The 22,083-nt window shown below is 50.6% G+C and overlaps 1 protein-coding gene across 4 annotated transcripts in view; it reads left to right on the top strand.

Annotated features, from left to right (window-relative positions):
- Nucleotides 1–12,446, top strand: part of FLNB (filamin B) — a 166,966-nt gene extending 154,520 nt beyond the window's left edge. For 3 of the 4 annotated variants that reach the window (XM_032290262.1, XM_032290263.1, XM_032290261.1), the window contains 4 exons: nucleotides 2,016–2,192; nucleotides 7,027–7,245; nucleotides 8,485–8,688; nucleotides 10,756–10,964. In XM_032290262.1, the coding sequence (XP_032146153.1) occupies nucleotides 2,016–2,192; nucleotides 7,027–7,245; nucleotides 8,485–8,688; nucleotides 10,756–10,943 (788 nt within the window). In that variant the 3' untranslated portion in view covers nucleotides 10,944–10,964. Of the gene's footprint in view, nucleotides 1–2,015; nucleotides 2,193–7,026; nucleotides 7,246–8,484; nucleotides 8,689–10,755 lie in introns of all 4 variants that reach the window. The other variant, XM_032290260.1, reaches the window with a different exon arrangement.
- The last annotated feature ends 9,637 nt before the right edge of the window (nucleotides 12,447–22,083 follow it).

Below are 22,083 nucleotides of genomic sequence, written 5' to 3' on the forward strand. Positions count from 1 at the left end.
AAGAAAAAGAAATGTAGTATCTGTGTGAACATTTAGAGCTATTTTCCCAGTAGGCAGAAAGGGCAGTGGGGAGCTTCAGGAAGAACAAGCGTGAGGGATGGGTCAGATCCCGATTTTAGTCTGAAAGGCCAAGTGGCGAGCTGGTGCTCCCAGAGTGGTCCTTTAGAGAATGCAGCAGCATTGGAAATGGAGAGGAGGGACTTGAGGCCAGACAGATATGGTGGCGATAGAGAGCGAGAGAGAGAGACCCTTCCAAAACGTTCCATGTAGCTTAGTGATTGGGTCAGAAGATGGTAGTGCAGTTATCAAAACTAGGGCCACCGAGGCAGAGGGTGGATAAGGATTGGTCAGGGCTTTAAATGGATTAATACCTTATTCTGAGGGGTTTTGAAGGATCCTGGATACCCAAATGGAGATGCTTACCAGATCACTGTGAGGTCTGGTGGCCTCAGCCCCAACAGTCCCTTACTGGGTACCCTCCCTCTTCTCTTAAAGCCAGTGTGCTTCAGGGGAAGCCGGCTCCACCCCAGGCAGGATTTGAAGCCCTCCAAATATATGCAGTCATCAGCATGACACAGTTACTATTGATCGGAAATTATAGAATACCCAACTCAAGCCAACTCACACCATAAAGGGGCCAAGTAAGTTGTATAACTAGAAACTTCAAGATCCTGTCTGGGTGTGGTGGCTCATGCCTGTACTCCCAACACTTTGGGAAGCCAAGGTGGGCAGATCATTAGGTCAGGAGTTCGAGACCAGCCTGGCCAACAGAGTGAAACCCCGTCTTTCCTAAAAATACAAAAATTAGCTGGGCATGGTGGCGGGCACCTGTAATCCCAGCTCTTGGGAGGCTGAGGCAGGAGAATCACTTGAACCTGGGAGGCAGACGTTGTGGTGAGCTGAGATCATGCCATTGTCCATCTCAAAAAAAAAAAGCACATTCGCTTTAAGGGAGGTGGGTGGGGACCCAGCTAGGGGACTGTTGGGGGATGTTTGGTGCCAAAGGATGTAGCATGGACAGCTCCATGGAGATGCACCTCTGTGGAGAGCCCCAGAGGGAGGGAGAAGAGCCTTGGGGAACACCAAGTCTGAAGGGAATAAAGAGTACTAGGAGCCAGGGGGAGACTGAGAGACTACCTGGAAAGGTGGGAGAACAGGCTCTCTGCACCCCGCATGGAGGGCTTCAAGGAGGAGGTGGTGGTCAGGTGGTACACAGTGGGTGGATGTTCTAGGTGCCCACTTCAGTTAACAGATGATCTTGCTCCATGCTGTGACCCAAGTGCACAGCCTAAAACCTGCCCCAGGGGGCAGTTCCTAGCTCTGAGCTTAATTAAGGAGCATTAATACCAATTGGAACCATTTTTTCCCCCTACAAATGGCCAAATAGAGAAACGTAGAAGTGAGGTTTTCTTTTTTCCCTTCATATATATTCTTTTTTATTTCTTGTTGTACATTCCCAAAACAGAGACATTCAACAGTAGCGAGAATGGCCATCTCCCAGCATTTTTTAAAACTGCACCCCGCCATGGGTGAACAAAGTAAAGAGTAGCCGCCTGGAGTTCAGCTGAGTAAGCCACTGTGGAGCCTTCAGTGGTGAGGGCTTCCAGTTTCAGAGTGATGTGTCTTCAACTTGTATCATCATTTTGGTGGAAAAACAATTTAATTTTGGCGAAATGAGATTCATCTCATGACAGGACTAGTAACAGCATTCACTGAATTTCACATTCAAAAAGTGAGATTTTCTGAAGAAAGGAAGTATTATTCTGAGTCAGGGGCCAGAGTCTTGCCCTGTGTTGATAGGATTTGCGATATGGATGCCTTTCCCTTGGGGCTGATAAGGGATACACAGGGAAGGTTCGTCTGCTTCTGAAATCCAGGGTGCCAAGTGCCAGGCTCACAGCAGAACTCTTGGTTTTTAATGGGCCATCTCGGGTTGGCCTCGCTCCTTTGTCATCACCAAACTTGGTGGCGTCCATTTGCTTCATTTCACACTGTGCCTTTCCTCATTCTCCTAGATAAGTATGCTGTTCGCTTCATCCCTCATGAGAATGGTGTCCACACCATCGATGTCAAGTTCAATGGGAGCCATGTGGTTGGAAGCCCCTTCAAAGTGCGTGTTGGGGAGCCCGGACAAGCAGGGAACCCTGCCCTGGTGTCCGCCTATGGCGCAGGACTCGAAGGGGGCACCACAGGTAACCCACTCCTCTGCTTCTTGAAGCCTTAACTGAGCCAGCTCCAGGGACCAAGCCAGATGGAAATCCTCAAGCCCCGTGGAAGCTTTTCACACACATTCCCCATGGAAACTGGGATCGTGCACACTTTGGAGGCACTTGCCGTCCAAAGCTGTTTTTGGGAGTTGTGGTTTGACCCGCGATAAATCCAGAGTGAGAGCTTGATGGCCGTGTTATCACACCTCATTACTGTTAGTTGTGGTTCAGATTTCTTCCTCTGCCAAGTTTCTTGACTTTCAGGACAGGATGCTGATAGCCCGGGAACACAGCACAGTATCATCATTTTGAGGGTTTCTTTGCCTGCACAGAATTCATGATGTGTCCAAGGGGGCTCCTACCCATCTGTTCTTTCCCATTCCCCGGGCTCCCAGAAATGCTCCCCTCCCAGCCTATCTCCTCCTCTTTTTTACTCTCGGATCTTTATGGAGGAGGAGACAAGACTGAAATGGTCAAAGAATTCTGAAGCTTTTTGGACCCATCACAGTTTATTTTATTCTTTGCCACAGATGAGACATGTTTGATTATGAAAAATACAGGCAGTGAAGAAGTAAATAAAGTGGAACTCACTGCATCTTCTCTGCCTCCTCCCCCACCTGAGTCCAGAAGCAAATAGCTCCGGGAAGGGAGGACCTTCACCCTGTCTGTCACCTCCTTGTCTGCTTTCATTCTTGGTTGCTGGGTTGGTTAGCTAATTGGTTCATTAGACAAGCAGACACAGAGTTTTGCTTTTGTCTTACAGAAGGAATCGTACTGCATCTGCTGTGGTACAGCTTGTGTCAGTTATTTGAACAGGTGGCATCGGGTGGTGTGCAATGGGTGCGTCACTGTTACAGAGGCTGCCAGGATCGGGAGCCGGTCCTTAGTCCCTGCAGGGAAAATCCACAGTGTGGACTCACTGGGGCAAGTTGGCATTTGGCGTAACTTTGGACCCTCGGGGAAGCAGTCTGTTCTGGTTTCTTGAGTCTCTTGTGTGTGCACCCTCACCCCACATAAGGAGAGAGGGTGGAGCAGACTTGCCTCCCAGAGGCAAGGGAAGAGTGGCTGCATGGTTGCCTGGCACCCAGCCCCAGGAGCGAGTGTCCTGTGTGGCCAAGGGGCCCTCTCCAGGTGCAGGAGTGACTGGTGGGCTGGCAGGCTGCCTGGGACTCTTGCCAAAGCAGTGGCCTCAGCAAAGCCACCCACCCACAGGGGTGGCGTGAGTGCTGCCAGACTCCCCAGGAGAATCCAGTCTGGCTCCACCCTGAACTCTGGGCCGGCGGCTTGGCTTTTGTGAAAGGCGTGGTATCATTTTACCCTAAGCGATGTCCATTTTACAGATGAGAAAAGTGAGATGCAGAGGTTGAGACACTCCCCAAACAAACACTTCCCCTAAAAAACAGTCAGCTGGGAGGAGGCAGAACCAGGAATCAATCCATGTCCCTGACCTTAGAGCCTATGCCCTGAACCCCGAAGCTTGGCCACCTCTCTAAGTGGCTGGCTCACCCAGAGGCAGTGACTGCATCCCAGCCCACTTGGGGGGTGTCCTAAACCAGGACTCCTGCCCTCCCAGCTGCTCGGGAGTGGTTTCCAGGCAGCAGTGCTCACATCTGGGCTCTGAGCAGCTACTCACCTTTGAGGGCTCAGGTGGGGTCCCCCTGGCACTTGGAGCGTGCAGCAGCCTTCAGCTCAGGCCCCGCAGCAGCTGCTGGGTCTCCCACGCTGGCCAGGACGCATCTCGCCCTCCTGCTGGCTCATGCCGCCATGCCTGAGCCCTCTCCTACTTCCTTTCGGCTGTTCACATACCTTTTTGGGAGCTTGGGTTTCAGCTTGGGTTTTCTGCAAGTGCTGGACACTGCTGAGAGAAGGAGCTGCTCTTACAGGGAAGCCCCCAGCCAGGAGGGAAGAGGGACAGAACCGGCCTGCTGGAAACCCTGTGTAAATATTGCTCTTGTCACAGGGAAGGCGTCTTGTTTTTCCAGCCCTCCCGCTCGCAAGCCTTTCCCTAAATATCCACCCTGAGATTACACAGCTGCAGTGTGCATGAAATGAAAAGGTATCTGCTCGGCCGCCAGAGCTCCCAGTATCTTGACCTTCCCAACAAAGCAAACCTCCCTCTGTTTTTATGGGGTGAGTTTGCTGTATCTTTTGGCTCAAGCTTTAAATGGTCCATTCTGTCGATTTTGGAGTAGGGGAATGTGGAGAATTTGAGGCGGGAGCCTGCTGCAGGAGGCTTGAGAGGCTGGGAGACAGACCAGGGGGCTCCGGGCTCTTTGGAGCTGCTGAGCAATTTTCCTAATGAAGTGATCCAGGAACCCCAGTGTGCTCGGGGTAGACCAGAAGGGCCGCCTTCCCTCCTTCTATCCCCTTATCTGTCTTGAAGAACAAGCAGTGCAGTGTTTAACATGCATTAAACTCCCAGGAGCTGAGCCAGACGTATTTGAGGGGGTGGGGGAAGACCGTCATGCCGAGATGTTTTGTGGTGTCCAGTAGAGATTATAGCTGGACGTGGTGGTAAGAGACTTCTGCATGTGGATTTTTTTCTTCAGTCTTCCCTCAGGCAAGTTTTTTAGCTCCAGGTTGGACAGACTTTATGTTTAAATCCCAGTTCTGCTGGTCCCCAGCTGTGTGACTCCAGAGCAGTTATCAGACTTCACTGTTCCTCTGCTTCCTTTCCTGTAAAACAGGAATAATAAGGGGACTCACCTAACAGCTTGTTCAGTGCCGTAGAGGCGGGAACAGCTGAGCAGTAGCTCCTGTCCCATAACTCCCGGTTTCTCCTTTCCCAGCTCATCTTCCATGCCTTTTTGGGGCCTCACAGTCAAGACGAACTGATTTTTGTCTGATCAAAATATTGCATTAAGGCCAAATGGGTACGGTGGCTCATGCCTATAATCCAAGCACTTCAGGAGACCAAGGCAAGAGGATTGCTTGAGGCCCGGAGTTTGAGACCAGCCTGGGTGACATAATAGGACTCCATCTCTATCTTTTTAAAGATGCACTTAGGAATAAAGCAGCTTGTTAAAACATGGTGGAACATTCCCCTGCAGCCAGATCATTTCAACTTCACTTTAAAAATATCTTTTTGGCCTGGCATGGTGGCTCATGCCTGTAATCCCAACACTTTGGGAGGTAGAGGTGGGAGCATCACTTGAGCCTAGGAGTTTGAGACCAACCCAGGCGACACAGCAAAACAAAACAAAAATTTAATTAGCCAGGCATGGTGCTGCATGCCTGAAGTCCCAGTCACTCGGAGGCTAGAGCAGGAGGATGGATGGCTTGAGCCTAGAAGATTAAGGCTACAGTGAGCTGTGATCATGCCACTGCACCGCAGCCTGGGCAACAGAGGACATTATCTCAAAAAATAGTAATGAGGCCAGGTGTGTTGGCTCATGCTTGTAATCCCAGCACTTTGGGAGCCCAACGTGGGTGGATCTCTTGAGGGCTGGAGTTTGAGACCAGCCTGGCCAACATGGAGAAACCCCGTCTCTACTAAAAAATACAAAAATTCACTGGGTATGGTGGCAGGTACCTGAAATCCCAGCTACTCGGGAGGCTGAAGCAGGAGATTCACTTGAACCTGGGAGGCAGAGGTTACAGTGAGCTGAGATCATGCCACTGCACTCCAGCCTGGGCAACAGAGCGAGACTATCTCAATAATCAGTCAGTAAATAAAATATCTTTCCTTATCGTCACCTTATAGCTGCTTCCTGGATGGACACACTGTCTCCTTGCTGCTCACCTCTCGCCTCTTCCCTATGCAGCCCCCGCTTCACAGCTGCTGCTTGAGGGGCTTCTTGGCTGCACAGATTAGATATCGTGACAAGGTTGAGATAATGGGGGAAGGGCGGAGGGACTTTGGGACATGGGACAGGAGCCTTAGGAGCTTCCAGGAACAGCTGGGTTGTGTTTGAGGGTTGCACGATAGCAGCTCTTTTGTTTTATTGATATCCAGAACAATAATTCTTTCTCGGGACTAGGAGCTATAATTAAACCAAAATATCTCCCAGCTGGGGCAGTGTCTAGGACTCTGGCAGAAGCACAGCCCTGCATGGGGATGCTATGCCAGGCATGCCCCATAGAGGGCACTGTAGCAGGCATGCACGGGGCCTGATGACTGCAGGAGGCTCTCCCTAGGCCAGCTAAGGTGTCTCAGCGAGAATCACAGAAGGGATTCCATACCACATGCATAAATGGTGCTGTGCACAGGACCTGGAGTCTGCGTGGGGCACACATGCCCTGTCAGCGGGAGCTGCCGTTTTGTTCTTGTGCTTGTTGCTGGAATTCGTGGCAAAGTGGGTGGGCTGGCAGGTCACAGTGGCTGTACCCAGTCTGCAGCACGGTGCCTGGGGTGAGGGGCTGAGGAGGAAGGGCGGAGATGCTTGGCTCCCCTGGCTTCTTCGAGTCTACCCAGAGAAGAAAGGAAGGTCAGAGGGGCCCACGCCTCCCCCACACCCTGGAGGGAGAGCTGAACTCTGGTGGCTGAAGCAGCACTTCAGGCTCACAGTGTGACACAGGCTGCTCGCCCTCAGCCAAAGTGGCTCATGCCCAGTGGACAGAACAGGGTGTCCAGGCTGTTGGTGTTTGTGGGCAAAATATCAGCCATGCTCTTCCTCCCTTGGCCTGGGAAAGGGAGCTTCCACCCCACAGGGCCTGAGTTTCTCTCTGCCAGAAGTTCAGAGCTAGTTCCAGTGTGTTCCCATGTCACCAGGGTGAGCCCTCTGTGAGAGGACCTGTGTGTGTCCCTCACCATGGCCTCAGTGCTCCCGGGAAAGCCCTCCAAGCCATCAACACGGCCTTCTCTTTTCCTTTCTCCCAGGTATCCAGTCGGAATTCTTCATCAACACCACCCGAGCAGGTCCAGGGACATTGTCCGTCACCATCGAAGGCCCATCCAAGGTTAAAATGGATTGCCAGGAAACGCCTGAAGGGTACAAAGTCATGTACACCCCCATGGCTCCTGGTAACTACCTGATCAGCGTGAAATACGGTGGGCCCAACCACATCGTGGGCAGTCCCTTCAAGGCCAAGGTGACAGGTAACGATCGACCACCTTTGGAGTTACTCTCTTCCTGGGAAGCTGGTTTTGGCAGATCAATCATAGTGGAAACTGCATGGTTTTAGATGTGTTAAAGCTACTTTGAACTTTGAATGTCAGTAAAAGTATGAGATGTCAGAGGGCGGTGTTTGAAGCTTGTGAAAGCAGAGTGGAGCCGTGCAGGGGTCGAGAGAGCACGTTAGGTGGTTTTCTGTGTCTAACAGAAGAAGACATACTGAAATCTTATGTATTTGTTTAGATCAGGGCCTGAAAAATCCCCTCATTTCTAATCTTCACTTTTAAAATAATCAAAAGGTTTTATTACACTTAGAAAAATGTATCTCCTCCAAAACACTGGAAAAAAATACCAAACTAAGAAACCCACCTCACAGCCACCACCCAAGGTAACTAACCACCATAAACACTGCAGTAAATCCCTTCCATGCGTCATGATTCACTGTTATATAAAGTATGTAGGTTCATTGCAGAAAAATTAGAAAATTCGGATAGGAAAATTCTTACTCGTGCACAGAATCATTTTTTGGGGTTTTTGTTTGTTTGTTTTTTGTTTTTGTTTTTGTTTTTGAGATGGAGTTTTGCTCTTGTCCAAGCTGGAGTACAATTGCATGATCTCGGCTCACCAAGTCTGCACCTCCCGGGTTCAAGTGATTCTCCTGTCTCAGCCTCCTGAGTAGCTGGGATTACAGGCGTGTGCCACCACACCTAGCTAATTTTGTATTTTTAGTAGAGATAGCGTTTCTCCATGTTGGTCAGGCTGATCTTGAACTCCCAACCTCAGATGATCCACCCGCCTCAGCCTCTCAAAGTGCTGGGATTACAGGCGTGAGCCACTGTGCCTGGCCCATTTTTTGATATTTCATTATATGTCAACCCAAACTTTTATACTGCTTAAACATAGACTATTATATAAATAGAAAGATGTGAATTTCACAGGCACATCTCTGTGGGGGAATGATTGGGAGGGTTTTAGGTCTTGTCAGCCAAGGCCGGACTCATCCATTTTCGCAGAAAGCCAGATCCTAGTTGTATGGGGGTGGGACCCTGGGGGTTTAGAAGACATTATGGGTGTGAGATACAGGTGTGGTGGCTTTTGTATCCGGGTGTTGGGGTGCGGGGACTCTCCTGGGGCTTCTGTGTAGGGTACTTGCCTGTCCTCTGGTTGAGAGACCCCTCTTGATCTAGCTATTCATGCCTGTCTCCCTCCCTCCTATGTCTTAGGCCAGCGTCTGGTCAGCCCTGGCTCAGCCAACGAGACCTCATCCATCCTGGTGGAGTCAGTGACCAGGTCTTCTACGGAGACCTGCTATAGCGCCATTCCCAAGGCATCCTCGGACGCCAGCAAGGTGACCTCTAAGGGCGCAGGGCTCTCGAAGGCTTTTGTGGGCCAGAAGAGTTCCTTCCTAGTGGACTGCAGCAAAGCTGGTAGGTGCCTGGGCCTGCTCAAGGGTGGGGTGGGGCAGGGGCAGGCTGGGCACCCTGGGTACACTGGCCTTCCCTGCTGAGGTCTCCTGTAGTATGCACCCCCATGTAATGCAGCCATTTGCAAGTAACCATGTTCATGACCCTGTTCTCCTACACTTAATTTTTTTTTAATTGTACTTTAGGCTCTGGGGTACATGTGCAGATCATGCAGGGTTGTTGCATAGGAACTTACATGGCAAGATAGGTTTGCTGCCTCCATCACCTGTCACCTGTATCTGGCATTTCTCGCCATGTTATCCCTCCCCAACCTCCCCACCCCACGCTGTCCCTCCCCTAGCCCCCCCCCCAACAGACCCCAGTGTGTGATGCTCCCCTCCCTGTGTCCATGTGTTCTCATTGTTCAACACCTACCTATGAGTGAGAACATGTAGTGTTTAATTTTCTGTTCTTGTGTCAGTTTGCTGAGAATGATGGTTTCCAGATTCATACATGTCCCAACAAAGGACACGAAATCATTGTTTTTTATGGCTGCATAGTATTCCATGGTGTATATGTGCCACATTTTCCTTGTCCAGTCTATCATCGATGGGCATTTGGGTTGGTTCCAGGTCTGCTATTGTAAACAGTGCCACAGTGAGCATATATGTGCATGTGTCCTTATAATAGGATGATTTATAATCCTTTGGCTATAACCCAGTAATGGGATTGAACTCCAGATGGATCAAAGACTTAAACATAAGACCTAACACCATTAAAACCCTAGAAGAAAACCTAGGCAAAACCATTCAGGACATAGGCATAGGCAAGGACTTCATGACTAAAACACCAAAAGCATTGGCAACAAAAGCCAAAATAGACAAATGGGATCTAATTAAACTCTAGAGCTTCTGCACAGCAAAAGAAACTATCATTAGAGTGAACTGGCAACCAACAGAATGGGAAAAAGATTTTGCAATCTACCCATCTGACAAAGGGCTAATATCCAGAATCTACAAAGAACTAAAACAGATTTACAGGAAAAAAACAAACAACCCCATTCAAATTGGGCAAAGGATATGAACAGACACTTTTCAAAAGAAGACATATATGAGGCCAACAAACTTATGAAAAAATGCACTTAATATATTTTTTTTCTTTTTTCTTTTTTTTTTTCTTGAGACGGAGTTTCACTCTTGTTACCCAGGCTGGAGTGCAATGGCGCGATCTCGGCCCACCACAACCTCCGCCTCCTGGGTTCAGGCAATTCTCCTGCCTCAGCCTCCTGAGTAGCTGGGATTACAGGCACACGCCACCATGCTCAGCTAATTTTTTGTATTTTTAGTAGAGACGGGGTTTCACCATGTTGACCAGGATGGTCTCGGTCTCTTGACCTCGTGATCCACCTGCCTCGGCCTCCCAAAGTGCTGGGATTACAGGCGTGAGCCACCGCGCCTGGCCTCACTTAATATTTTTAATGATTTTTTTTTCTTTTGCCTTTTGAACTTAGGTATTTATTTGGGATTCAAGGGCCGGTTGCCTGGGATTTGGCATCCAGTACACCTGGGCTGGGGACCTGGTACTGCCACTTCATTCATTCATTGTTTGTTCATAAAACTTATGTAGCCATGTGACCATGGAAAGTTATTACATCTCTTTCCAAAAGTCGGTTTCCTCTTCTTGAAAGTACCTTCCTTAAGGTGCTTGTGAAAGTAAACAAGAAGATTCTCATAGCGAATACTTAGAATAGTCCTTACTGTGTGCTGGGGCCTGGCAGCCATAACTCCTTCAACCTCACAGCTAGCTTGTGAGGTACACACTATTGTCATTCCGTTTACAGATGGGAAAGCTAAGACAGGGAGAGGTGAAATTCTAGTCCAAGGTCACTCAGGTAGCAAGTGGCAGGGCAGGGATTTGAACCCACACCATCCGGCTCTGTGAGCCTCTGCTTGTAATCGCCACACTCTCCCACCTCTCGGGGGCCCCAGCATTATCGCAAAAGAGCCTTACCTTTGGCTGTCATACCCCCTCCTCTTCCCGGGCCTGTCCTGATGCACCTGGGTGGAGTAACCAGTTTCTTTTGCCTCCTAGGCTCCAACATGCTGCTGATCGGGGTCCATGGGCCCACCACCCCCTGTGAGGAGGTCTCCATGAAGCATGTAGGCAACCAGCAATACAATGTCACATACGTTGTCAAGGAGAGGGGCGATTACGTGCTGGCTGTGAAGTGGGGGGAGGAACACATCCCTGGCAGCCCTTTCCATGTCACAGTGCCTTAAAACAGTTTTCTCAAATCCCGGGGAGAGTTTGTGTTTGCTTTTGTCGCTTGTTTTTAATTCATTTTATACCAAGTCCTCCAGCCTGTTCGTGGGGCTGAAACCCCATCCCTAAAACACTGCTGTTCTAAAGTGCCTTCAGAAATACGTCCTAGACTGGACTCTTGAGGGACGTGTTGGGGAATCTTAAGAAATGCAAGCCGTTCAGTGGGCTGAGAAGATCCCGAGCACACTAGGTGCGAACCAGAACTCATGGTGGAGCAGACCACTCACTGCAGCAGACGAACCAGGAAGACGATGAGACTCATGTTTCAGAAAAACAAAACTGGCTAGCCTGAGCTGCTGGTTCACTCTTCAGCATTTATGAAACAAGGCTGGGGGAACGTGGGCAGAGAAAAAGGGGAGACCAAGTTTGAGTTCATTTAGCAAAGGAGATGACTTAAAACCAGATTCCTCTCTTCCAGTGCCCGTGCTCATGTATTTGGCTATTAGATCACTAGCACTGCATTACCGCTGTTCACTGCCAACACCCCTGCTCTGTGGCCTTCTTACACTTCTCAGAGGGCAGAGTGGATATGGCGGCAGCCGGGCCCACGTGGCTCCCAAATACCTGTTCCCTCGCCCTGATGATTATTTCTTGCAGAGTCACCACACGTGACCATCCCGGCAGCCACGGTTTTGCTTTACTTTTCCAAGTCTGTTTCAGTCCCTTCCTTGGTCTGAAGAAACTCTGCAGTGGCGAGCAGTTCCCCCGCTTGCCAAAGATCCCTTTTAAGCAACACTAGCCCTTGTTTTTAACACATGCTCCAGCCCATCATTGGCCTAGGGAGTCTTACCAAAATGTTTAAAGTGACCTTAGGGGGGCCGTGTATTAGTGCCCTCACCCCAACGCCCATCCCATGACATAACACTCCACACCCACCCCAGCCAGCTTTGTGGGTCACTTTTTCTGGAAAATAATGATCTGTACAGACAGGAAGAGTGAAACTCCTGCCAATCTTTGGCCTGAAAGCCGGGGAATGGTGAGGGGTGAGAAGGGCAGCAGCTCATCAGTGGTCTTTTCACCGTTTGGCAGAAACAGCAAGAGCTGCGTAGCCGACAGCGGCTATCTACTTGGCCATGGCCATGTGCCATCTGAGGCTGTTTGGGAAGAAGTAGCAGGTGCAGAAATCTAGAAATGAGATGTAGGGAATTTCGCCTGCCCTCCTGCAGACCTGAGCTGGCTTCGGAATGAGGTTAAAGTGTCACGGACATTTCCTGAGCCCAGTGTGTATTGTGTTCTGGGCAGGCGGACCGCTAGGGTGTGCTGCTTAGTCCTGAGGAGGTGGCCACGGTTGTGGCGGGTGCTGGGGGTAAAAGCCCACCTACAGAAACTGGAGCAGCCCGAAGCCTGATGTGACAGGACCACAGGTGTTTTAAGCTGGGACATGGAAATCGAACTGGAATCAAATGCCGACTGTAAATTGTATCTTATAACTTATTAAATAAAACATTTGCTCCATAAAGTTCCTCAGTGTTCTTAGATGGTGTCATTTCAGAATAAATTGTTTAATGCTAGGAGTTCAACACCACCAGCCTGGGTACACAGCGAGACCCAGCCTCTACAAAAAATTAGATGGCGTGGTAGTGCATGCCTGTGGTCACAGCTACTCAGGATTGAGAGGCAGGAGGATCACCTGAGGCTGAGAGGTCAAGGCTGCAGTGAGCTGTGGTTGTACCCCTGCACTCTAGCCTGGGCAACAGAGCAAAACAGTGTCTCTCCCCCGCACCCCCCGCTACACACAGACACACACCAGATCAGCTCTCCCAGTCCCTGGCTTAACAGTGAATTTGGCCTCTTTTTTGGGGAGGAGGGAATAAACATGAAGCTGTCACCTGTTACCTCGATGTGCTTATCATTGCTGCTGTCTTCCCCTCCCTTTGCCTCTGTTTTCCTTTTTTTTTTTTTTTTTTTTTTTGTTTGTTTTTTTTTTCATTTTTTGAGATGGAGTGTCGCTCTGTTGCCCAGGCAGGAGTGCAGTGGGGGGATCTCTGCTCACTGCATTGCCTGCTTCCTGGGTTCAAGCAATTCTGCCTCAGCCTGCCAAGTAGCTGGGACCATAGGTATGCACCACCACACCTGGCTAATTTTTGTCTTTTTAGTAGAGATGTGGTTTTGCCATGTTGGCCAGGCTGGTCTTGAACTCCTGACCTCAAGTGATCCGCCCTGCCTTGGTCTCCCAAAGTGCTGGGATTACAGGCGTCGGCCACTGCCCCTGGTCTTTCTCCTTTTTCTAGAAGAGCCTCTGATCGCTGAATGCTTAGGAGATACCTAGCACCTCTCCTCCTCCTCCTCACAGCAGTGACACCGCTTTGCAGATGGCACTACCACCTCCGGTGCTTGTTTGCAGATACAAAGTTCACTTGGGAGCATACCCTGGGCCCCTGCCTTTTTGAGCCCAGAGTGGGAGCTCTACCCTCTGGTCATAACACTGTGGAAGCAGGAGCCCCCACATAGGTCCTGGCAGGTGCCATGGTGGTGGGAAATTGCTACTCTGCCCCCAGCCCTCCAGATGGGGGTTGCAGGTGGAGAGAAAAGCTGGGAAGGGAGACTAGATTCTTCTGACACCTGGCTGTCAATTGGGATCAATTGTTTGCCTCTGAGAGGAGGGAGGAGAGTGGAGGAAAGATCCTCTCCTCCTGGAGGCAGCAGCCTTATCTGTGGCCTGTGCCAGGAAGCACTGCTTCCTCGACTCCTATCTCAGAAGGTTCGTGGACTTCGGGATTCTGCAGTGGCGAGCAGTTCCCTACTTGCCAAAGAGTCCATTCAAGCTCTGCCCTGTGGGGTCTGGCCAGGCCACAGTGTCATGCTGGTTTGCACACGGAGGAGCACAGGGCACAGCCATTGATTTCTCCACTGTGAAGCCTGGCGATTTTATGTTGGAGGAGGTAGCATTTAAAAGTTAACAGCATGGGCTTTGGTGTCAGGCACTCCAGAGCTTCAGTGCTGGCTCCGACGTTCATTGGCTGTGTGGCCCTGAGGAAGTCACCTTGCCTCACCTCTTTGAGTGGTCGTGAGGATCAGAAGAGAGCCCACAGGGCGCTGTAAGGAACAATTCCCTGCCTGGGTCTCAGCCACTGCTGTCTGTGACCAATACCTGCTGAAGTGATTATCCCTGCACAAGGCTGACCCCTGGCGGCTTGTTGGCATCTGGGGCTACATCTGGTGGTCAGCATGGGGCAATGCTGACATTACCTGGGGGTAAATTTCCCCATTGGAAGCCGCTGCCTCCTGTTACATCAAGACACTTGGGGTGGGATGCACCTCTTTTTTTTGAGACGGAGTTTTGCTCTTGTTACCCAGGCTGGAGTGCAATGCACGATCTCGGCTCACCACAACCTCCGCCTCCTGGGTTCAGGCAATTCTCCTGCCTCAGCCTCCTGAGTAGCTGGGATTACAGGCACATGCCACCATGCCCAGCTAATTTTTTGTATTTTTAGTAGAGACGGGGTTTCACCATGTTGACCAGGATGGTCTCAATCTCTTGACCTCATGGTCCACCTGCTTCGGCCACCAAAAGTGCTGGGATTACAGGTTTGAGCCACTGCGCCCGGCCGGGATGCACCTCTTTATCGATCAATGGCTAGAACCACAGCGTAACCGTTACCTGGACCTGGGCTTGGCTGCTTATGGAAACCAGCTGTTTGTGCAAACACCTTGAAAACTTTGAAACTTGACCCGGGACAGGCCAGGTGCCAGGTCCTTTCCGACTTTTGTGTTTTCTTTCCGACTTTTACTGTTGACTTTGCCTCTTTCCTACCAGGAGCGGATGGGGCTGATGGGGGTGAAGCAGACAGCAGCTGCCTTGTAGAGATCCCAGTCCCTGCCCCCTTTGAAGCACAAAAGCCCGCTTCTTCCTCATCACACTTCCCTTTGCAACCCAGGGAGGCACTCACCAGGATGCTGCCAAGGAGGAGACATTTTATTAACATGTTCGTTTCCAAGGCACTTATTAGCACTTGGGACCCTTGACCACATGTCTAGTTTTACGGCTTCGAAGGGGCCTTGGAAGCCACATTTTGATGAGTTTGATGTAAAATGAGTAGGGCGTGTAGGGATTTAGTTTCCCTTGAAAGTTGCACAGACTTAAAAATTAGCAGAATAAAAAAAAAAAAAAAAAAAAAAATTAGCAGAATAGGCCAGGCGTGGTGGCTCATGCCTGTAATCCCAGCACTTTGGGAGGCCGAGGCGGGCAGATCACCTGAGGTCAGGGGCTTGAGGCCAGCCTGGCCAACATGGTGAAATACCATCTCTACTAAAAAATACAAAAATTAGCTGGGTGTGGTGGCAGGCGCCTGTAATCCCAGCTACTCGGGAGGCTGAGGGAGGAGAATCACTTGAACCTGGGAGGCGGAGGCTGCAGTGAGCCGAGATCATGCCACTGCACTCCATTCAGCCTGGGCGACAGAGTGAGAGTCCCTTAAAAAAAAAAAAATAGCAGAAGAAAGGCTAACGGCAAAATGAGTGCTTGATCCTTGTTAACTCGCCAAGATTACATTAAAAGTGTTGATTAGCCTCAGTTCTCGGCCCTGTGGAAGTAGGATCAAGGAAAGGGATGGAATGTTTCCAAATCACCATGAAATTGGAGAGGAAAGGGGCTGTATAATCCATATATTTCACAAACGAAAACCCCCAGAAATGAGTATCTTATATAGATATGGTTTTTTTCCTTTTCACAACAGCAAATCAGAATTTGAGGGAGTAAAAATGTCACATTGGGAGCAGTAAGGGCTCAAGCAAGCCTGGATGCAGTGTTTTGTTTTGTTTTTTTTTCTGGCTTTGTCCTAAGGATGCTGCCTAAATGGATGGTGGGAGGAATCTTTCTAAACAAAGAGATCCTTCTCTGCTTTGTGATAAGGCTTTTGTCTGAGCCGGTAAGCCCACGGGGACTGGCTCATGGGCATGGAATTTAGGAAGACCCACTCCACACCCCTCACACCCTTTTTCTCTTCCTCAAGAGTTCTCAAGAGCTGGCAGGAAATGAAGAATTTATGAGCCTGACTCATGGCACCGATCCACGTATCCAAGGGTGTTTCGTATTTTGGACTTGCTTATCTCCCCAGGACAAAGTACAAAGATGAAAGAATCTGCAAGCCTTTTATTGCCCACGTTTCCCCCTCTGCCCTGACTGCCTTGCCAAGGTACTAGTACACCTCTGCCTGTCGGGGGCTGCCCTCTCTTTCCAGGAAGTGAATGTGCTTAGGGCAAAGCTGGTGCTGAACCCTGGCGGGGTGTATTCAGAGAAGAAAACCTCAGTAGAGGCTCCAAGTCCTGGAAATGCCAGCTTCAGGCCCAGCTACAAGCAGCTGGCTCCATAGCTGCAGAATAGCCTTGTGTAGAAGTGGCATTCAGGGAGCAGCTGGTCATGTGCTGCAGGTTCAAACCTGATTCCAAGCCCAGCGCTGCTGCTTACCAACCGAGACACTTCCGGCGATCGTCTTCTCTGTGCCTCACTGCTCTCATCTGTAAAATGGGGAAGTAATGGGAAACTTCCATTCTAAAATCAGATGAACTCCAGAAAGTCACCTCCCCCCGCCCCCTCCCCCTCAGCACATCCATCCCCCAACTGGCCTGGGCAAACCTTCCCCAGCCCAAAGCTCTTAAGAGAGGGACTGAGTGTTGCAGAGATTAGGCTCCCCAAAGGAGACTGGAAGGGGCACCCCAGCTAGGGAAAGGGAGGCTTATGGAGAAACCATTAGCATGTGGTTCTAAGTTTGGGCTGGGGATTCAAATCCTAGCCCTGCCATGACTTCTGGCAGGCAGGTCACTTATCCTTTACAGAAAACTGTGCCTCAGTTTTCTTTCCAATGAAATGGGGTAACAGGACCCACCCCCATAGAGTGTTCTGAGAACTCACTGACAAAATACACATAAAGAGCATTTCAGGCCAGGTGCGGTGGCTCACTCCTGCAATCCCAGCACTTTGGGAGGCTGAGGCGGGTGGATCACGAGGTCAAGAGTTCAAGAGCAGCCTGGCCAACATGGTGAAACCCCGTTTCTACTAAAAATATAAAAAGTAGCTGGGTGTGATGGTGTGCACCTGTAATCCCAGATGGGAGCCTGAGGCAGGAGCATTGCTTGAACCCAGGAGGTAGAGGTTGTGATGATTCGAGATCTCACCACTGTTCTCCAGCCTGGGTGACAGAGCGAGACTCCATCTCAAAAAAAAAAAAAAAAAGAAAAAAAAAAAAAAAAGAAAGGAAAGAAAAGGAGAAGAAAGGGAGGGAAGGAGGGAGGGAGGGAGGAAAGAAGGAAGGAAAAATTAGCGGAGTGTGGTGGCAGGCGCCCGTAATCCCAGCTCCTCCGGAAGCTGAGACACGAGGGTTGCTTGAACCCAGGAAGCAGAGGTTGCAGTGAGCTGAGATGGCGCCACTGCACTCCAGCCAGGGCGACAGAGCAGGACCTAAAAAAAAAAGGTTCGGTGACTGGCCCCAGGGCACACAGGTAGTCATTAAAGGTCAAGGCAGTGTTAAAACCCGGTAAACCTGTCTAGGAACAGTGAAGTTGTGCATGGCTGCAGACACAGGGAACAGAAGCCAAAGGCGGCGCTCCTGGCGGGCCGTCGGCCTCGCTGGGCCTCTGGGAGCCTCTGCACGGTCCAGTCCGGGTCCCTCCCGGGTACGCTGTGGGCCTCGGGGGCGGGGAAAGACAGCCGCCCGCGTTGTCGTCGCCGCAGTGACCGCCAGGGGTCGCCCTGGACACGCGAACTGCGTCCCGGAGGGGAGTCCCAGCGTTGGGGAAGGCGCGGACACACCCGCCTGGGAAGGGGGTCCCAGGCTGCAACGCTCTTCCCCTGAGCTTTGCCTGGCCCCAGGGCACTGTGGGTAGCCCTTCTCCCTGGTCAGGGAGGCAGAGGTGTGAGGATCCCGGAGGCTGACTCTGTGGTGCCACTGAGGCATCGGATGGATCTTCCCCTGTCCCGCCCTGCCTGTGCCTCTCTCAAGTGCCCATCCCACTTCCTGGGAGAATGTTGTGTCTGTAACACAAGGACATGGGTTTGGAGTTAATCCCAGAGATTCCTCAGTTTACTCATTTGGGAAAGTGACGCAAGACAGCCTGTTTGCAAATCACTGTGAGGATTAAGTGATGGAACAGTAAAGTCCCCAGCCTGGGGCCTGATATGGAGCAGGGACACACCAGCAGAGGCACACCAGCCACGGTGCCCTGGGGCAGTCACGTGGTTTCTCCAAGCCTCCTTGCCCCCCGTGGAAAGGAGGCGTGAGAGCCTAGTAATGGGGAGGGTGGTTTAAGGCACACACTGCACAGCTTAGCACCTGGACCCCCTTTGGATGCCTAGCACATAGTAGGTGTACATCGGGGTTTGCTGAATGGAATAGAGGCTGCAGCACCCCGTGCGCCACCCCAGGGCCCTGTGGATATGAAGGTAAAGGCCTGGGCCCGTCCCTTGGGGGAAGAACAGGCAGGCACCCTGGGTGGGTTGTGGCCAGGCTCGGGCTCTGCACCCTTCCCCAGCCTGGTCTGTTCTTCTGCCTGTGGGACCCCACAAGTCCCCTAGAACAGCCTGGCCTCTCCTCTCTGTCAGGGCCTTGGCAACCCAGCTCTCATCGGCTGCATGTATCCTTGGAGATGAGGCGCTGGAGCCCAAACACAGGCCGCAGAGCTGTAGGAAGAACACTTCCGGTTCTTCGCTCCCCAACGTCTCCCTGCCCCTGCCACGAGGGAACTGTGGACCTCCCAGAACCAGGCCTGCTAGAAGGAGCACATCCAAAAGGAGGCTGCCACCCGAGTAGCCTGGAGGATCAACTGTGGCCACAAGTACCTACGAGAGGGGACTGTGCCCAGGAAGCAGCTCCAGCAGGCCCCATCCAGGTCAGCCTCGGCAGCAGGCCCGGTGCCTGCTACCTGCTCCCATGATAGCAAGGAGGTACAGGTTGGATGGCCAGAGACCAGGGGGACCCAGAACCAGCTGTCCAGGGGAGTGGGTGTCCAGGAGTCCCCACCCAAGGGAGACAAGAGTCTGGGAGGCCCGAAAAGCAACTCAGGGGCCAGGAGGCCAGACCAGGCCAGAGGGCTTAGAAATGGGGTAGGTCTCCCAGGAACCCTGCAGCTGCTCTTCTAAGGCATCTCCCACGATGGCCAAGGCCAGGCACAGCATCAGCTGAAGCCCGAGGAGAGTTCCAGTGCCCAATCATGTCATCCTGGGAGTACAGCTGGCATGTGGGTAATGGCCACTACCATCTTGCCATTCCAGGCCTTTGGCAGGCAGGCCCGGCCTGTCTCCCAGCCTCATCCTTCACCGTCCCTCACTCCTGGCTCATGGAACTGGATCACCTTCCCCTAAGCACACGGACCCTGGGGATGTGCTTAGGCACCTTCCTTTGCATGCTCTGCTCTCTCCACTTGGGATGCTCCTCCTCCTGCCCCACCCTAATAAAATTTCACACATCACCTCCTCTGGGAGATCTTCCGAGAAGCCTCCAAGAAGACTAGATGAGCCCACCTTCATTCATCTGCAGGTTTTTGAGTCCACAGAAATACCGGATGCGTGGAATCACCATTCCTTGTATATCCATCTGGCCTGAGAAGTCCTTTGGGTTCCAAGACTTCTTAGTTAACATTATTCATGCCCGCCCAGCTCCCAGCGTGGGGCTGGTACTTGACTGTGGAATGAATGAGCAAATGAATGAACATGGACTAGGGATGAGAACTTGATTTGGAATCAGGGGGTGCGAGTTCAAATCTGGTTCTACCACGTCTGAGTTGTGTGATCTCAGGCAAGAACCTCATCTTCTCTGGGCCTCAATTTTCACATCTGAAAAATGGGGATAACCTAGTATGTGTCTTCCTGTGCCATGGGGTTTTGGGGAAGTCAAGAGGGAAAGCACTTGGAACAGGAACTGTCCTCACAAACCCCCTGTGAGGTAGGAACCAACTGTGATCCCATCATTCAGAACGGGGACGGAGATCTGGAGTTACAGAGTCCCAGCTCTACCCAGAAATGAGTCACTGAAAAAACACACAAGGAATTGTGACTCAGTTTAATTAGGAGGCTTGGGTTTGATTTCTGGCTCATTCATTCAGTCAGTCAATCATTTAACAAATGTTATTGAGCACCTGATATGTGTCAGACACACTTTTTGCCTCTGGGCATACAATAGAGAACAAGACAGACGCGATTCCTGTCCTCACCAAAGGTAGACAACAAACAAATGATGTATGTCAGGCAGTGGTCCACACTACTACAGAGCAGCACTTTATCATCTTATGCATGAGAATCAGCTAGAGTCTTGGCAAAATGCGGCTTCTGACTAGGCGCAGGGAGTGGGCGGTGACAGGGGAAATTCTGCATTTCTAACAAGCTCCCAGATGGTGCTGATGCTGCTGGTTTGTGGACCACTTGAGGTCAAGGGTATAGGAGGAGATAAGTTAAAAGAAGGAGATGGCCGGGAATGTTGGCTCATGCCTGTAATTCCAGTGCTTTGGGAGGCCAAGGCAGGAGGATCGCTTAAGTCCAGGACTTTGAGACCAGCTCAAACAACATAGTGAGACCCCATCTCTTACAATTAACTAAAGTCCTAAAATTAAAAATTAACCAGGTATGGTTGTGTGCACCTGTAGTCCCAGCTACTTGGGAAGCTGAGGTGGGAGAATCGCTTGAACCGGGAGGTGGAGGTTGCAGTGAGCTGAGATTACGCCACTGCACTCCAGCCTGGGTGACAGAGTGAGGGTCCATGTCAAAAAATAAATAAATTCAATAAATAAATAGATAGTCTTTGAGAGGAAGAGTTCATTCCGTACCACTTCCCTTCTGACAGCTAAACTTTGGTTACTCATGTTATCTTGATGGGCCTCCCTCCTCTCAGAAACGGTTATCTTGCAGAATCTCAGCACGTTGAATGATTGTCCGTGGACAAATCTAATGTTGGTGCCAATAGCATCTGATTGCTTAGAAGGCCTCGGGCAGGGAGGGAATTCAAATAGTCATCCCTGCACACCGCTCTTCCAAAACCAAGATGCTCATGGGCAGGTCTTGTTCAACCAGGACATCGTGGTACCCTTCCCTCCTTACCCGGACAAAAGGGCAGTTCCTCAGGCTGGACAGTGAAGCACTGGGCAAACAAATCACTCTTCCCGGGTCTCTAGTGGTTGGCCTCTGAGCTGAACCGTCACAGAGGAGCTAGACCACTTAAAACTACAAATGCAACTATCGTGCGTGGCTTTCCCTTAGCAATCTTGGAAACATCAGCAAGAATCAATGTGGGAATGGATTCCCCAGAGACTCACACAGCAGCCTTGCACAGCAGAGCTGCTGGACAAACACCTGCCAGGTTCAATCAAACAGCAAATAGTCCCCAGCTTCTCTAGAGTTATTTGATTGAATGCAGCACATATTGACCCAGCAGCTCCTGCAAGCCGGGCCTAGGCTGAGCTCCTGGGGAATGAGGGGGTCAGATCTTGGCGCTCACAAGACATAGTGAGAAGGGTTGTATGGGGGACAGTGGACATCTTTGGTGCACAGAGGAGCCTTCCTGAGGGAGGTCTCTGTTATTTCTGTCATTGAAACAATGCTCAGAAAGACCTTAGCACAGTGCCTGGCTCTAAACATCTGATTTGATTATTAATAATAATTCTATCAGCAGCAAGTCTTCAAGCTGCTTAGAAAAGGACCATCTGCCACTGGGACAGCCTTTTTCAACTGGGATTCTGCGAATAAATTGAACCCTCCAGAAAATGGTGCCAGTGACTCTTTTCTCAGTCCCCCCAGGAATGACACCATTCTACAGGCATGGGAAAGAAGTTGATTCATTACAAACAGAGGCTGTCCCTGGATGTTAGGGCTTAATTCTTTCTGGGAAGCCAGTTAAGAAAGGCTGGTGGGGAATTTATTTAGGTATTTAATGAATACTTGTATGATACCTGCAGGCATTGTTCTAAGCCCTACACTGTCTAATTTGGTAGTCATAATCCAACACATGCCCACTGAGCATTTGAAAAGAGTCTCATCCAAACTGTGATGCACCGTAAGTATGAAACACACACTGAATTTCGAAGATTTTGTATAATGAATGCAAAATTTCTCATTAATAATTTTTATATTGAATTATCTGTTGAAATGCCCATACTTGGATAGACTGGGCTAAA

The sequence above is a fragment of the Sapajus apella genome, unplaced genomic scaffold (assembly GCF_009761245.1).
Source record: "Sapajus apella isolate SASKATOON/1434 unplaced genomic scaffold, GSC_monkey_1.0 scaffold23, whole genome shotgun sequence".
Lineage (NCBI taxonomy): Eukaryota > Metazoa > Chordata > Mammalia > Primates > Cebidae > Sapajus > Sapajus apella.